The sequence below is a fragment of the Botryllus schlosseri genome, chromosome 4, assembly GCF_051294905.1.
Source record: "Botryllus schlosseri isolate E-star chromosome 4, Bs_hap1, whole genome shotgun sequence".
Lineage (NCBI taxonomy): Eukaryota > Metazoa > Chordata > Ascidiacea > Stolidobranchia > Styelidae > Botryllus > Botryllus schlosseri.
In genome coordinates, this window is record NC_137239.1 from 16,117,929 (window position 1) to 16,134,785 (window position 16,857).

At 40.2% G+C, this 16,857-nt stretch overlaps 1 protein-coding gene across 4 annotated transcripts in view; it reads right to left on the reverse strand.

Moving 5' to 3' along the window:
• Positions 1–16,857, reverse strand: part of LOC145438196 (uncharacterized) — an 81,479-nt gene that overhangs the window by 37,003 nt on the left and 27,619 nt on the right. Inside the window, exons 1-3 of one of the 4 annotated variants that reach the window (XM_080315578.1) lie at positions 11,168–11,514; positions 7,724–7,795; positions 4,177–4,278 (exon numbers count right to left, since the gene is read on the reverse strand). The exons of 1 other annotated variant lie outside the window; for it this stretch is intronic. In XM_080315578.1, coding sequence (XP_080171704.1) covers positions 4,177–4,278; positions 7,724–7,795; positions 11,168–11,366 — 373 coding nt within the window. In that variant the 5' untranslated portion in view covers positions 11,367–11,514. Of the gene's footprint in view, positions 1–4,176; positions 4,279–7,723; positions 7,796–11,167; positions 11,530–16,857 lie in introns of those variants that run through there. 2 more of the 4 variants (XM_080315577.1, XM_080315579.1) reach the window with 2 other exon arrangements.

Sequence of the window (16,857 nt, forward strand, 5' to 3'; positions counted from 1 at the left end):
TACTTTAATTTCAAGATGCAATGTTGAAGGCTGTCCTTTGATAAAATAAATAAAACATCTAATTTTAAACTGATTCAAAACTTCGTGAGGTAACATTAGGGCTAGAAACGTGTTGGATTTGAGTTAAAGTACAAGACGTTTCATTTGACGACATGCGAGCGACAAATACAGAACAGATACGGGCTAACTCGTCGCTAAGCGGCGCATGCAGTTTGATCATTGGTTTTCGATTCATTTATTTTGTGCAGGTCCGTAACTGGGGCACCCCAAACCGCCCAATTGGAGAGGGGCCGAGCTTGAAAAGAGCCCAAAATTATTTCGCAAATGAATATAAATCATAGCGTTTTATTTGAAACTTTTTCCAACATTTTTCAATTTCTTTTCGGGCTTTGCATGATTTAGTGTCCCTAAATGTCTTGCTTATTAGGTGCCCTTCTCCGAGAAATACGTATGATTTATAGGCATTTCGGCGTCAGCCATTGCCGCACCACGACGTATCCACACATAATGAAGTTTAGGTTAACATATGGGACTCCGAAATTTGGGCCTAAAATTCGACCGCGAGAAAAGCGCTTCAGTCGTGAATGATCGAAAATTGTCGCCATTGCCGCGATAAGCTACGTAAACTATCTGCTTACGCTGAGTAGAATGGATGTGATCACAAGTATATAGGTGAAAACATCCACCCAAGTGTAGGGTCTTGGGGCGCAGCCCCCGGAAGTTTGGCTTATCGCCCTGTGGGGGCCCCAAGATCAACGTTTTTTGGGGTGGGCTGACGAAGTGCTTTTTCGGCTCGGATTTGCGGATGGCCGGTATAGTTGCTGTAATGTTTTCTTGCGGCACGCACTGTATTCGCAGTCGCCGGAGTAGCCTGCATCTGGTGGCAGTGGGCAATGAGCAAGGTAGCACGACAAGGTGCTTGGTTCGACTCCGATACGCTTCTTCTCTTGATATTGTCGGCCGGTATTGAGTTGGCGTGGCCGTTTAAACCCACGGCCTTTGGCGCGAAAGACTGTAAACGACTCTGAGCGGTAGCACGTTTATCTGGACAAGGCAATTTTACCTCAACTTGGCTGACTCACTACCAAAAAATCGCATGGATGCTATCATGAATATTATTAAATACGATTAAAACCCTCCAAATGTCACTTTCTAGCATCATATAATTGCCAAAAACGGTTGCATACTTTACATTTTGGCTTCAATTCAATTTTGACAGTTCACCGGTCCGCCAGACATTTTTTGAAATTTTACCGGTCCGCGAGGCGACAAGGTTGAGAACCACTGGTGTAGATAACGCTGACACGTTACCTTAAGTCTTTTAATAAAAGCAACTTAAAAGAACGGTGACTAAAAGATCAGGCTGAAAAGCACTGGATTAGATAAAGCTTCAACAGTTGGGCGGTAATTTTGAAGTCTATATCGGTCAGCCTCTACTCGCAAGTTAATGGTGTTATATAGCGGTGGAACGTGCAGCCTACCACTGCGTCATGCCGTCCAATGTGACAGTTACTGTAATGCCCGGTGTGACATTATCTTGCGGTCAATCCTTACATTGATGAATGTTTTTCATTAAAATTAATCTTAATTTTAGTTGGTAATTGAGCCGAAAAACTTCAGATCGAATTGCAACAGCGATTAGCACTCTATTGACATAATGTAGCGGACCTCTTTCAACCACACACCCATTTAATGTATAATGCTCAGGTTTACTTTCATCTAAGCATGTGGTCCCCAAAGTGGGCGATATGGCCCGGTGATGGTGATTTTGGAAAATAGGGGCGATCGATCTTAATTACAGGGTTCAGTCAAATGTATTTAAATAATTGTTTGGTTTCCTACTTTGGTCAGTATATGATCGATGGATGTTACAAAAATCCCCATGTCATTTATGCTTGACATTGCACTGATTCTAACAGTTGGTCGTGACCCAAACATGGGTCGCCAAGAGTGCAAATATGATGGTGATGGTGACAAATATTTCAGAACCCAGAAAGAGGACCCTTTTTCCTTGGCGTCACATTTGGTGGTTACAGGCAAAAAAGTTACATAAACAGTCCTAAAAGCACGAAATTTCACTAGAGTATTCGGATCACGGAATAGTTGACACATCCTGAAGAGACAGGAAAGACGCGGTTGTGCGCAGTTGACCTTCTTTTAGTCTTCGCTGTGCAATCGCCTGGAAGTCTCTTCCTAAGCAAAAAAAACAGTAGGCCCACGGCATGCAAAAAAGAGGACATTTGCGCGTCTTTGAAAGACATTTTACTTTTATATAGAGAATTCTACAAATTCTACTAATAGATAACATATATCGTATTCCCTAGGCTCGGGTTACAGTATGTTTGTGGCCTAAATTCCGGACACTCTTTATCGTCTGCTACCGGGTTTTTAAATAGGTATGTAACATATTTTCTATCAATATGACGTCACATTAGCGCTGCTCTGCATTTTCCGACTGTATGCATAAGTGGGTTTTATTTTACACTGATCATGAAATACCTATAGGGTATTATCTCTAATTTGAGCTATGGCGATTGCTAAGGCTAGTATTCTCATTCGGCCTGCATCAGACTTCACGGGCCGGATGTGTTAACAGCTCTGCTATAATACCGTTAGGTCGGTGCAGTTATGTGATTGTGTGTCGTAACTAGGACCGAAACAACACTTTTTCAGCACCCTCCCACCCAATAAACAATGGTATGGGGCACAACATACGCTGATCGATGCAGCTTTGGGTGAGGGGGTGGTCACTATATTCATCTGGTTGTTAAATTTTTTGAATGAACTCTGTCAATAATCTGGATTCTTCCATATATCACAATAGAATTTTATTCCGCTCGCCACCAACGTTATCTTAGTATAGAATACATGAAATGTAAGTACATTGTATACCGTTAAGTCATGTTCCTTTCACATGCAGAAAACTATGTATGAGACGATATGCCGGTCTGAACAGTGCATCCAGAAATTTCCAACCTGTTCCGTGGCCCACCTCAAAATTCTACACAAAATAAGATATTGTTTATGTTGATCTACGAAAAATTTTGAGCTCAGTTCAAGCCTTCGAAATACCGTAAAGTTGAACATATTTTGAGTGTTGGTAGCGGCCAGGGCGTACTGGGGTTAAACTGCCGATATCACGTTGATGTTTTCCGACTAGTTGGCCCCAAATGACTTTCGCAGCAGGTAGCGCCACAGATACGTAATAAAAGCCCTACAGGTTTGCTATGGCCGCACACGTTGTTTAATGATCAGTGCTTGGCTTACAAAAATCAATCGCAAATTTCGATGATTGCGGAGTGAACTTGTTTATGGATTCCCTGAAATTCGTGGCAACGTGTCGTTGAAGTGTACCCAAAACAATATCAGCATTTTAGAATCAAAAAACTATTGAAGTAAAAGTATATAAAAACGAGACTTTACTTGATTACTACGTATCAAAGCAGAAATACTTCCATATAGATCAGTGGTTCCCAACCTTTTTCGACTCATCGCCCCCTTTTCAAGCTCAACGCCCATCATCGCCCCCCAGATTTTGTGAACCAAAAAATCGGTATACAATCTGTAATCATCGGCGGGTTGATTAAAAAAAAAGGTCAAATTTTCGGCTCGCTGTCGAATCTTACACTTTTGCAACTAAATTTCCGTGGGTTCACAAAAAAAGGGCATTTCTCCGAGTTGACTCCTATATAGCCATTTTAACGCGTCAGCGCCCCCTATCGCCCCCTTCGCTATTTTCTCCCCCTGTCGCCCCCTTTGTCCATTTCGCCCCCCATCGCCCCCTTCGTCATTTTCGCCCCCCTAGACCGTCAAATCGCCCCCAGGGGGGCGATATCGCCCACGTTGGGAACCACTGATATAGATGATCTCTAGCGTTTAGGGCGGGGCATTTAACAGTAAATAAGTGAGCGATGACTCAAATAACTTTTGGAACCTCTGCTTTAAACTATTCTTAGATTTATATACCAGCATATACCAGCATTAATAAAGCATTGAAAAAAATTAGAAAATGACACTGAGAATGATCACTCTCATATAAATTATTTTTGCGTTCACTGACATTGCACCCTGTGTTTCGATGACTATTTAGGTGCGAAGATCCTCACATATACACGCATTCGCATTGATTAGCCATTGCAATGTAGCCAAAGCCCAGGTCAGGAATGCAGCAATTACCTGATTGTTCGATAGTTGAAATCTCATGAATCTTCTCCGGGATTTCAGTAGTTCCACCAGGATAAGATGATATAGGGCTTTTGGCTATGTCGACATTTGCATCTTAAGAAAAAAGGAATGTTATTTTTTATGACAGACATAAAGTCTTACAACAGGGGATTCTGCAGTAATGCTACAATACGTAAGTGGTGACAAGTAGAAGTAGTTATGTCCGAGTCACCAGTCAATCTCACTTTTATAGTTTTGACTCGAGTCAAGTCGAGTCATTTTCAATTCACCACCTAGTCAAGTCCAAGTCCAAGTCACGAAGTAGACTGATGAGTCCGAGTCATAGTGTTTTGACTCGATTCCGAGTCCAAGTCATTCTGATGACTGTTCCGTTCCGAGTCAATGTCTTGTGAAACCCACTTTTCAATACTCTTCTCGGTGATATCGAATGCTTCGCATTCATAATATACTATCATTCCCCTCACTTTTAACGTTTTTTTGTAGCATTTTCGAAATAACAATACTGATAGACAAAATGTAATAGTGTGATATGTAGGGCGATTTTTTGACGTAAAAAACGAAAGATTTTGACCTAAAAAATCTAAATGTTGAAATTTTGGACCCTAATAAAACCTAATTTTGACCAAATTTTGACCTCACGTTTGTAATTTAGGTGTTTTCCCACAAAATTTTAGAATTGCAATACTTAGTATCGTAGGCCAGAGTACTACTTATCTTCATTTCTGGTTGGAAATGTCTGTCAGTACGAAGTAGTTTTTAACTAAATTTAAACTATATTTGAACCTATGAAAAATTCCAGTAGTTACATCACGTATTATGGGAGAACTAATAAAATTTTGTTGTAGTACAACTAAAGATATTTTCCTACATTCTCGGGTAGAAATTGTCTGTCCTTATTAAGTAACTTGCCAACAATGGAGTAAGAACGTTCAACCGCAGCAGCTGTTGACTGGCAACACTGCAGTTGCGTGTACAGTACACGGCTGGTGACCAACGTTACCTCGAATTTTTCACGAGTCTGTGCGCACTCACCAACCCACTGTGCGGTCCCTTGGACAACGGTGCGTACCGACTAAAAAAACGTCACCGCTTCAGCTTTTTTGTGCGAGGCACAGATTTTTCTGTGCACGGCGACTTTGTCAGCAGTGCGCGGCCGCGCACGGGCGCAACTGAGAGCGAACTTTGCTAGTGACACACGGTGTTGGTCATTCTGACAATTCTTTCACATCGCAATTTTTATCATGCGCTTGTTGATATAAAAAAACATGCCCATTGCCCACGCAGACTCGTTTCGCTTAGGATATTGCGATACGTTGAGCATAACACCATGCCAACCTATTTGTTGCATTTGACCGTTAATGATTCACAATGAGCAGACAATGGGCCGTCTACAACGGAGGGCCGATAAATTGAGCTATAAGCTGGAAAATGTCAATGATAAGTTCACCCACAGTGCAAACATCTACGATACAAACGAAATGCAGGTTGATAAATTTTGACTTCGTAACCAATTTTGACATTTTTGACCTAACGCTACAATTTTGGCAAAAGTAATCGCCCGAGTGATAAGACTCATAACTTCCCTATTCTTCGAAATTACAATGAAGTGCCTGTCCTGATATACCTAGTCTCGAGTCACATGACTTGGTCCGAGTGATGCGCAATGACTCGAGTCGAGTCGTTTTTAATTTAAAAGAAAATGACTCGAGTCAGGTCGAGTCAACAAAAAATCTCGACTCGAGTCATTACAACCCAGATGTATGTCAACATTACTTGAAGTTAGGGTATAACAGGAAATGTATAAGTACCTGAAGCAATTGGAATACATCAAAATAAACGTAGCAGTGATATCATAATGTGTCAGCGACATTTTAATAAATTGAAAGGTCATTTCCACGTATCTGAAAACTAGGATGAAGGGATTTGGAGATGCGCAAATAAGGGTGATTTGCATAATGCAGTCTTACCACGAAAAACGTATCTATATCTCTTGACTTCTTTCTATTATAAAATCAGGTATAGTACAGAGGTTCTCAACACGCGGCCCGTAGACGCTTATTTATAGGCCCGTCAGATCTTCGATAATGTAAGAAATTACTGATATGGTATCGTTATATTTTAATATATATATAGCTACTTCTAGCTCTCTCAACGCACGATGTCTGTTTTATTCACTGATAACTCATTTTGGATGCTTGATACGCTCAAGTTGAAATTCGCACTTAATATTATTATTATTATTATTGATGAAAAGATGAGTGACGCTTTTCGCCTGTAAGGCCAGGTGCGTCACGGACCAGAATGAGCGATATATCAAAATATGGGCAAGAACCGATTTACAAGTAAGTACCACAAGATATAACAAATTTTGCAACATGGGATAACATTTCGGGAAATTCGCACTTATGATGATCGGTATTCGTCTGATGGACTCTGGCTTAAGAGAATCCCGCTGGGTAAAGTATACTTATAAAGAGTGTTACACTCAACACCACTAACTTGAACAGATCGCAACAAGGAAACCCAATGTGTTTTGTTGTTTTGTGGCATTCATGGTGTTTGTCGACTACTCTGTCGTATTTGCTGGCGAACAGTTGTCGCAACGAAACTAGGAAGTTTAAAACGACATCACTGACAGTTTCATCCGGAGTTCAAAGTACAGATACAACATCTCTTCTTAAGACAAAACGTTGCTACTTAAGTGTAAAATCCAGCAATCCATATTTCAATGCATCGGTGCAATTGCCAAAAAAGTTGCATAGACCTAGTTCAAAATTGCCTGGAATATTGACAAAGCCAAGAAGTCAGCTTGGGAAATGAGATTTGAGAAAACTTTAGCGGACTGTGTGAATTCCCTGTTTCCGCTATAGCTACAGTTGTCTGATTCAATTGTGTCCGAATGAGTAACATTAATTTCAGTCAATCTTTTATCGCAGTTTCTGAAACAAGCTTCCGCGTAGGCTACTTTAGCCTAGCATCGGAATACTCCGCAGACATTGTATAGCTCATAATATGGGTGCATTTTCTCGGAGTGGACATTTTCACAGAGTGAATGATGGTAGAGCAAACTTCTGGAGGGGACAGTTGTTTAGCAATGACATGACGAGCTTATATCGAAATAACACTCAAAAACATTAACCTGGCACAGCTGACGTTTGTAATTATTAATGGGGGTCCAGGGTCCACCGCTCCAGCCATAGTGGGAAAGGAGAAAAATTGCCGTGATTTCCTTGCGCCACAGGGAAATAGCATATTCACATAACTAACAGCAACTGCACACTTGTGAACTCTATCCAATAATGCTTAAGAATGCAGAAACATTAAACATGTATTAAACGTCCGTGTACGACTGGTAATAACAGTGAATTTAATAGTAGCCCACGATCGCATGGTAATAATTTCTGCGGCCTTCAGCCCTTTTTCATATTAAAATGGGACCCGTTATACATGGGAAGTTGAGATCCCCTGAATAGATCAAATGCATATATTGGAATTAAAAACATATAAAAGGTGAAATGTTACTATCTGAGTATCCCACATAGAATAGTTACGGTCCGGTACGGTCCGGTTGCCAGAAAGGATGTTTTTCGTTCTTCAATTCTCGTCAGGCCTGAAAACGACGTTTTCGCTGTTAATAATTGACATGATTCGCCCCATCAGGGCTATCAGCGTGTATCGTAGGGGAGAGTGGGTAGGTATGGGCCACCAAATCTTACAAAGCCATAACTTGGCCAAACTTGGTCTAATATTCCTAAATTTCGGTATAGACGATCATTAGTTATATATCTAACTATTACTGGTAGAATTAAGCTAATATACCCATGTATTTGGAAGTGACATCAAATTTTGTAACAATACATCATTTTTGTAAACAAAAAATAGGCCATGAGGTATGGGCCGGGGGGTGGTGAGGTATGGGCCGCTGTCTGTATTGAATCAATAAATGCCATTCATATCCTACAAACCTCAACTCTTGTCACAGTTACCAACAATTTGTATATACTGATATAAAGCTTAGCTGGAAGTGGACATTTCATATATTTCAATTCCCGTATTGATCGTAAGCCATAACGTATAACGAAACAAGATAACTAAAAATATGTAACATACAAATCACTATCACATCATGCTTCTTTCGCCTCAACTACCCCATCAAATCCAAATCTCACAGCTCTATCTCTTATTTAAGTAGGAGTGACAAACCATGATGCACATTTGAGCATATGATGACATACTGTGCTAACAAACTTTTCTCCTCTTCATTAAAGACAGTATTGAAAAACGATTTTGAAATCTTTTTCGTGTGAGACTCATCCCCTGTTTTTCCATATACCTGTTTAATGTAGCTCTACCAATTTTGTACTGCCGACATGCTTCTCTTTTTGATACCTCCTATGCTGCAACGTTTCATATTGCCAAGCTCAGATCTGATTCTGAAAACTTGCCTTTTTATGGGTTTCATGATTTACTTTCAAGTGATTGTATTTGGGAGGGATATGACCAACACCTTCTGTGTTCTGGAGATAAATATATTTAATAGGATCAATCAAATATTGATTTCAGGTATATGTTATGCTGTCCCATACCCCAGACTATTGAGGTATGGGCCGGCCCATACCCCAATCTGCTAAAAGGCCCATACCTCAAACACTCCATCTTGGGGATTCTTACCATAATTTCAAGATCCAAGAGATTGACAACGCATTAAAACTATACTCTATAGATGGCATATTTATATAGCTTTTACACCATAAATAAGTCTAATCCAAACATGCACATATGTGGACTCAAACCCAAATTCCCTATTTTCAAATAAATTTACTTTGGACCGCAAAAATTATATATCTCTAGCTGATTCAAAAACCCCGCTGGCCTTGTGGCTGTGAGTAACATGGGTGAGTCTGGAGCCTTTTTCTAACAATCACACAGCTTGACAAACATATGTGATGTCACAGTCACCAGATATGGCAGTGGCCCACACCTCAACAGTGGCCCATACCTACCCACTCTCCCCTACATCATACTGAGGGTGTAACACTCGGCTTGGGGGCACTGGAGTGTACCATATCCGAGTTACAGTTGTCCGATGATTAGATATTGCAAGAAATGGGTAGGCTTATGCTTCAGAACAGTTCGACCGAATTTACAATATCGTGATGATGATAATGATGATTATCGATATGATAATGATTATTGAAGGAACCACTATGAAAGATCTGATATTTAGAATTGATACTTCATGCGATAAGCTTATAAATAGCGCAATGTACAGGATTGCAGGAGCGTAGCCAGGGGTCTCGGGGGTCGAGTTTAACACCACTTAGGTATATGGTGTTCCTGTAACCTCGATCCCTGATTAGTATTTAGCATTCCCATGCGTTGCTGTCTTTTCCATTTTAATTTCGATTACGACAGGAGTTTAAAACCTGCGGACGTGCGGCCGCATGCAGCCGTAATACCGTAATTATGCGGCCGTTGACACATAATTAAATTAGCGTGTGTTGGCGGCCGTCAATATTCAATTTGAATTTACGAATTAATTCCTAAATCTTCGAGAGATTTTAATTCAACCAAAAGATTTTCTTCACGTCTAGCGCGATTTAGGGTGACTTTTATTTTTATTTTTATTTTTAATATAACATTGTCCTTGCAATCTGAGCCACACCGTACAAATGCTAACCGCAGGGGAAAATGATGCCCCCTCACAAAATAATAAAAAAGAAGGAATCGTGTGCGTCTCTTAAATGAACATTTCTCTGGAAAGTCAGGGCGATTTCAAAATATTGTGACTATACCGACAATCCTGATGAGAGGTCAAGAAACAACAACCTGCGAAAAATGAATATTGAAAACCGGACGATGCAGCATAATTGATTGTCTGCCCAATTTCGTTTGAAGCCATCCCTAACATGGGCTTTACCCATTAAATTGATGAAGTGGGCTGAGTATGAATAAAATTTTTGCAGTAATATGTGAAACTACAAACATTATCGACGAGGTTGGAAAGAATCCGGACTAGACTAGGAACAAAATCCCAATAACTTCCATTAATATTTCTACTCGCGATTTTGATTCATAGGCATATATAGTATAAGCCTGCGGGGTTGTTCTGTTTCTACAATTAGAAACCTTTATACGTAAGGTATATCTCAAGAAATCAGTGATGGCACAGAACACCACAACGGCTCACCGTGGTGCGAATTTACCAGTAGCTAATTTGACATGAGTATTTGTCTTCCAGATGAGGCATGACGACTCTCCACTGGAATGTTACAGTAATCGAAATACGGCTTATACAAAATCGTTGTATTATGTGGTCAGCGTAGTACGAGTTTTTCTTAAACGTTAGAAGGAAGTATCACGATGCCTAATAGCACATGACCTTCCGCGAGGCATTTCAAGAGGTCCGTGAAAACTATAAATTTGCTATATGATTGATAACCTTGGTTAAGATTTTTAAATTAGGGTTAGGCATATGATGCAATATTCCTCCGTAACTGCTGCAAATTCAGTACGATCAGCAGCATGGCCACTTTAGATATAATATCCTATTCCGCAAATAACTTATCCCAATTGTCTTTAAGCAATTTGACCAACGCGTATAGGCGTAAATTCTTGCGTCACAATATGTGATCTACGTACATAAATCGAATTTAACGTAGTAGCCTAAACGAATAAGCGGAGCTTATTACGGTAGTCAAGGGTAATTTCGCAATATTTAAAACCATTTCAGGAAAATATCAGTCCTCGTGCGCAGATAAAGTACAGGAAACTGTAGTGAACACTCCACAGTCGCATGAAAAGGAATTCGCGGAGTATTATCCTAATTTGTCCCAATGGATTCCAACCTTTCCATAAACCCATTTTCTCAAATGATAGCTATACTATACCATTGCTACAGAGGAACTCCAAGATAAACAATAACTATATGATAATACAAATCACACTGATACATAAGACCATATACGTACTTAGTACGTACTTCTCTCGATCGCGTGAGTCCACGCCAAGATTACAATCAGCATCGTGATAATCATGGTTCCAAAAATAATGTGTATAATCGGCGTTGCCTTGTTGCATAATCTGTTAACGCAATTCGCGTTTTTCGCTGTAGAGGCATCAGGATCGCCTTTACGCACATTCGTTACCTCGTAAAGTTCATATTGATTATTTTCAGCCATTGTTACTCAGATTACCGTAATTGCACAGAAATCTTTTCGCAGTATGATTCGTCTAAAAATCAATACAGATAGTTTTTGGATGTATGCTGAGGTAAATTCAAAGTTGTGAAAGTTAAGTGTGTGAAAATCACGATAACACTCTCTTGAATATGGAGCCAGGCTAACTAATTTCGTCGATCGCGCAACCTGGATAAATGTCAGTAAGCATAAGAAATAAGGAAACCACTGCTACCATTGTAATCGATCGCCATTAGGATTATTTTAAAACGCACGAATGCAATTACAGCAAAATATTTGTAGGGTCGATTACGGCTAATATTATAGAACCGAGTATCTGGCGTAAGAATAAAATCATGAGTCAAAGAATGTGAAATAATAATTAATACATATTGGTGGCGAGATAGCGTGGTGGTATAATCCACAGCAGCAACACCAATGGGTTGCGGGTTCGTGTCCGACGGAGGTTGACTCTAGAATTCCTATCTAAGCGTTCGAGGTAAGGCTGGGCAAAATCGAGTACCTTAGTGATTCGATTCCGAATTCCGAGTTACGCTTCGAGTCGAGTCGAGTATTCGAGTATCACTCATTATGACGTCACAATAGAACGCACTATCTCAAAGTTCAAATACGTACCATTTATGCCACTACAAAGAATATGATGCCTGTTATCCGTCACATTTAAGAAAATTTGATATTTTTTCGATTATACCGATTTCATTGCACTTCTTGACAATGTTCTGGGATGTTCATGACTACGGAAATGTGTTATTTTCAGTAACTTTCGTAGTTTTGTACTATGTCTCGCGTGCTGCGACACGGCCAACCAAGGTTTCAAGGCTTCCTCATTGGAAAATAATATCAAAACTATATTTCTGGTTGGTAAATTAACTTTCAGATGCGCGGAGCGTATAATTTCAGTTCTCGAAAAAGTCGTCTTTTACTACTCCACTCGAATCATCAAAATTAATACTCGATTCAGATTCGAGTACTTGAATCATTGTGCCCAGCCCTAGTTGGAGGTTTATCTGGGCTTCTCCTCGCCACGGGATCCGCGTGAGCGGTGTCCTATAAAGGCCTCGAAGTGGGCCGTGCCACTAGTCGGTAGGCAAAATACGGAACCAAAAATAAAGAATATCGGCCTGGTGTAACGTGATCAAGGTATTCGAAACATTATGAATATCAAAAACATACACTCGGCCATCAGAGAATAATACATGGTTAATACCAAACATTAGGCCAACAGTAACGAACAATGCTTCTCGTAGCGTAACACACATTCTGCATTCCACAAATATGGATATTGTGATCCCCGTTTGTAATAACTAGGGCGTTTTTTTTTTGACCTAAAAAAATATAAATTTTGACCTAAAAAATCAAAATTTTGACTTTTTTTGACCTGAAAAAACTTAATTTTGACCAAATTTTGACCTAAGATATGCAAATTAGGTGTTTTCCCACATGTTAAAATTGTACCACTTATCTTCATTTCTGGTTGGAACTGACTGTCCTAACGAAGTAGTTTGGCCTGAAAAAACGTTTTTGGCTTAGAAACAGGCAACTTTTTACTTGAAAAAAAAAACATTTTAACGAAATCTCGCCCTATGAAGAATTCCAGTGGTTAGAATATGTATTATGGTAGAAATAATTAAAATATTTTGTAGTACAACGAGAGATACTTTCCTACATTCTTGGGTAAAAAGTGCACGGACTGCACGTCCTTACTAAGAAGCTTGCCAAGAACGTTCAACAGCAGCAGTTGTTGGCTGACAACACTCAAGTTGTGCGTACACTGCTGGTGCTGGTGACACACCGTGTTGCTTCATTCTGACAATGTTGTCTACATCACAATTTTTCATCATGCGCTTCTTAATATGAGAATGATGCAACGCACAAGAAAACTTTCTTCAGTTAGGATATTGTGGTAGGTTGACCATAACACCATGCCTACCTATTATTTGTTTTATTTGACCGTTTATGATTCACAATGAGCAGACGATTAGCCATTTACAACGGTAGGCCTATAAAATAGGCTAAAAGCGGTGAAGTATCACATTATAAGTTCATAGATAGTGCAAAATCTACGATACAAACAAAATGCAGACGTCAAAATTTGTTTGACTTTATGAAAAAATTTGACAAATTTTGACCTAACGCTACAATTTTGACAAAATTTTGACAAATTTTGACATGTCAAAAAAAACCGCCCTAGTAATAACATATTCATATAAACGGGATATAGTGTGGAATGACATTAACATGCTCAGATAGCTGAAAGCATCATGTGTGCTTTGGAATTATATTCAAAGCGATGAAACATGTAAATATCATAAAAATAAAAATATAACACTATAAAATACTGCGATCACTAGATAAATTTATATGGGAACTTATATACATTTGAGCTTTACCTAAACAATTTTTTGATTTCGAAACCACTCAATATGAGAGAAAGTCGGCTTCGATGAACTCTGTTAATTGCCTTACGAAGCGCCGGTAATGCAACTGCTCTGCAGCAAATATTGTGACAATGTAGTTAAGAGCTGCATGATTTTCTTCTATCGCGGATAATAATTGTCATTTAAAATCTCTTTCAAAATTTTGTCTTCAAAATGATTTAGTTTTACGATGAGCAGACAACCATAATAGAAATTCCCAAAGTGGAGCTTTTTTGCATCCAAATGTATTAGACGATTATCAAACTTTAGTGAGTTTATCAAAGTTTGAAATTGTAGTTCTCTGTCCCAGGTCAAAGATACAGGCCTAACGTCGCCTACCCGTAGTAATCTGGCACTCTTGACGCATATACAAACGGAATTTTCTACGGAAGCTTGGTAGAGCCTAGAGTCTATCGATAGGTAAGTTGTGGGTCCAACTCCCGGACAGGACAGGCGAGGAAGCAGCATGACCGTCACCGCTAGGAGTGGCTTGGTACACAAACATAGCGTGAAGAGAAAATGACGTCTCTATTGTTTAAAAACCCTCCAGGCCTGACGATCGTGATGACATAATAAAATAACCTTGCTTTCTACATGCCATTATTTTGAATTTCTGGCCTTTCAACTGGTTTCGCCATCAGGCACAATATCATGAATCGTACACGACGTAGCCTAAACCCGTGAAGTTTTTGCGTCTTTTCATTGTTAACCTAATTCTGGTAGCCTATAAATACCGAGCGGCTTTTTATGTCATCGAATATGTTTGAACACTTTATTGGTAGAGTACAACATTCTCGATCAACTCCTACAGCTGTATAAATACCACCCGAGGACAGCGATTAGCGAATCACACGGAAAATATGAAACTCATAACGGCACGATCATAGCTGATTATATTCCTGTAAGAAACGTTCAACTCAAGATTCTCCTAAGCATCGCGTGGCAAAATTGAATAGTGTGCACAATCTACTCAACAATTAGATTAAACAGTTTTGAAATATTTGCGGAAGTTAGCTTCCCAATACTAATATTTATACATATAGGGCTATAGCCAGGCCACTTTAAATTGTACTTTTGGGTATCAAAAGTACAATTTAGTATAAAATAAAATTTCTGTCGAGTATAAAATAAGGATTTTTTTTGTTTACCATTTTTCGGTGTTTGTCAGCTCACCGGAGTCTCTAAGAGACGCATTGGCGGGTTTATCGCTTCCGTTCGGGCCCTGCTGGCTCCCACAGGTGCTGCCTGGCGGTTGGGTGGGGAGACCGGCAGCGGCGGGGGTGCAGATGCCGCACCGCACTGGGAGGAGGAGGAGGATGGCTTCCAGGGTGAATTAGAATACGTCAGAGTGGAATCAGATTCTGTTTCCATGACAAATGTTCAGGAGTTCATCCTCGACTTAGGACTTTTTGTGCAGGCCAAACTTGATGAAATCTCAGAGGCCAGAAGGAAAACTGTTCAAAGGGGAGTCGGCCTTCTGGTTTGCACCCTACTTCATGGCGTCTGTGATCTCCTGGCAAACAACGCGGACATCAAAAACAACGAGATACCACCGACGCTCCCGAAGGAACTGGTTAAGTTGCGTCGTTCAGCTGTCTCTGACTTGGTTCGCGAACAGTCAGGACGGCTTTGAGCAGCTGGGTGGGCCGAAGAAAAACTCGAGGATGTCGAGACGGAGCACGCTCAACTGCAGGACTTTTACAGAGACCATGACAATTTCCGCATTACGTTGAAGGAGAAGAGCACTGACAGCAGCTTCAGGGACGCTTGGGGTGTCCTCGAGGGTATGAACATCCACCTGCCCACCCTAAAGGACTTCTGCGGAACGCTCTCGACCGTGTTTCCAACGACGGCACCAGTGGAGGCGGATTTTTCCGCCATCGGAATTGACAAGGATGACTTTGACTACCGGTAGAGCCTGACCGATTTCTCGCTCGAAGGCTGCCTTCATGCAAAACAGTTTCAAGAGCTGCAGAAACTTGTGTGATTTTTGGTTAGATCATTAAACTTGAAACACCGACAGGTGGAGTAACGCAAAACACGAGCTTGTTTTCACATAAAAGTCTCAGTATGGTACCCTCATACGCCAGAAAAGCCATTTTTCATAAAGGTATAATTTAGTATAATTTAAATTCTGGTTGAGTATAAAATAAGCTCTTTTTGCTAAATTGTACTTAAGTACAATTTAAAGACCCCTGGCTATAGCCGTTCGGACATTGATCTATCTAACTTTTAGTAGAAAATGGCTAGCCACTATATCCTCCAGCAACCTCTGGGCATAAAGGCATAGCATATTGGACGGATATATTACATCGAATGCGGCCACAAATAATACATCAGCAGATGCTAGCCTATTCAAACTTTAACCATCAGGCACTTCACGCAATACCGCAATCGGTTACAGCCAATGCAAGACTAAGGAATACTAAATGCAAGCAATACATGCACTTCCTCTTTCCCCGCAGCATACTACACTGCTATTGACATGAACCAGGGCGGGTAGGCTACATAATACATATACATTTCGCTGTCGTCATAAAAGTGACTGATGACGTTGTGATACTTACACAGTTGTCATCAGAAATTAAATGCATGAAGCATGTGAGGATGAGGAGATATGCTCGACCATCACGTCACAAGTCTGTTATGACACGGAAACCATACGATTACTGTGATTGCCTTATGATGATCCGGGTATATAAAGAATGTAACGTGTCGTTGCATTGAGAACAGAAGCACAAGAGAGTATGAGTATACTGTCCTATAGGACACTATGGTATGAGTAGTTCACACTTATTGCGCATGGATGCCTTGACTGCCTTCCCATTGAAACCTATATCTATTCCATCTCCTATTATTCCGATGATCTCTCACTCCTGTTGTAGAAAGATCATTCCTACATTGCAGGAGTCGCGAACCTATGGCTCGCGAGACATATCTAACGTGATATATTTTGGCAATCATAAATACCACCTAGAATCGAAATGACACAGGGAATGAAACATATGTTTTGGGTGTCATATAGATTGAAGTCCATGTAATATCTCGAAGGGTCA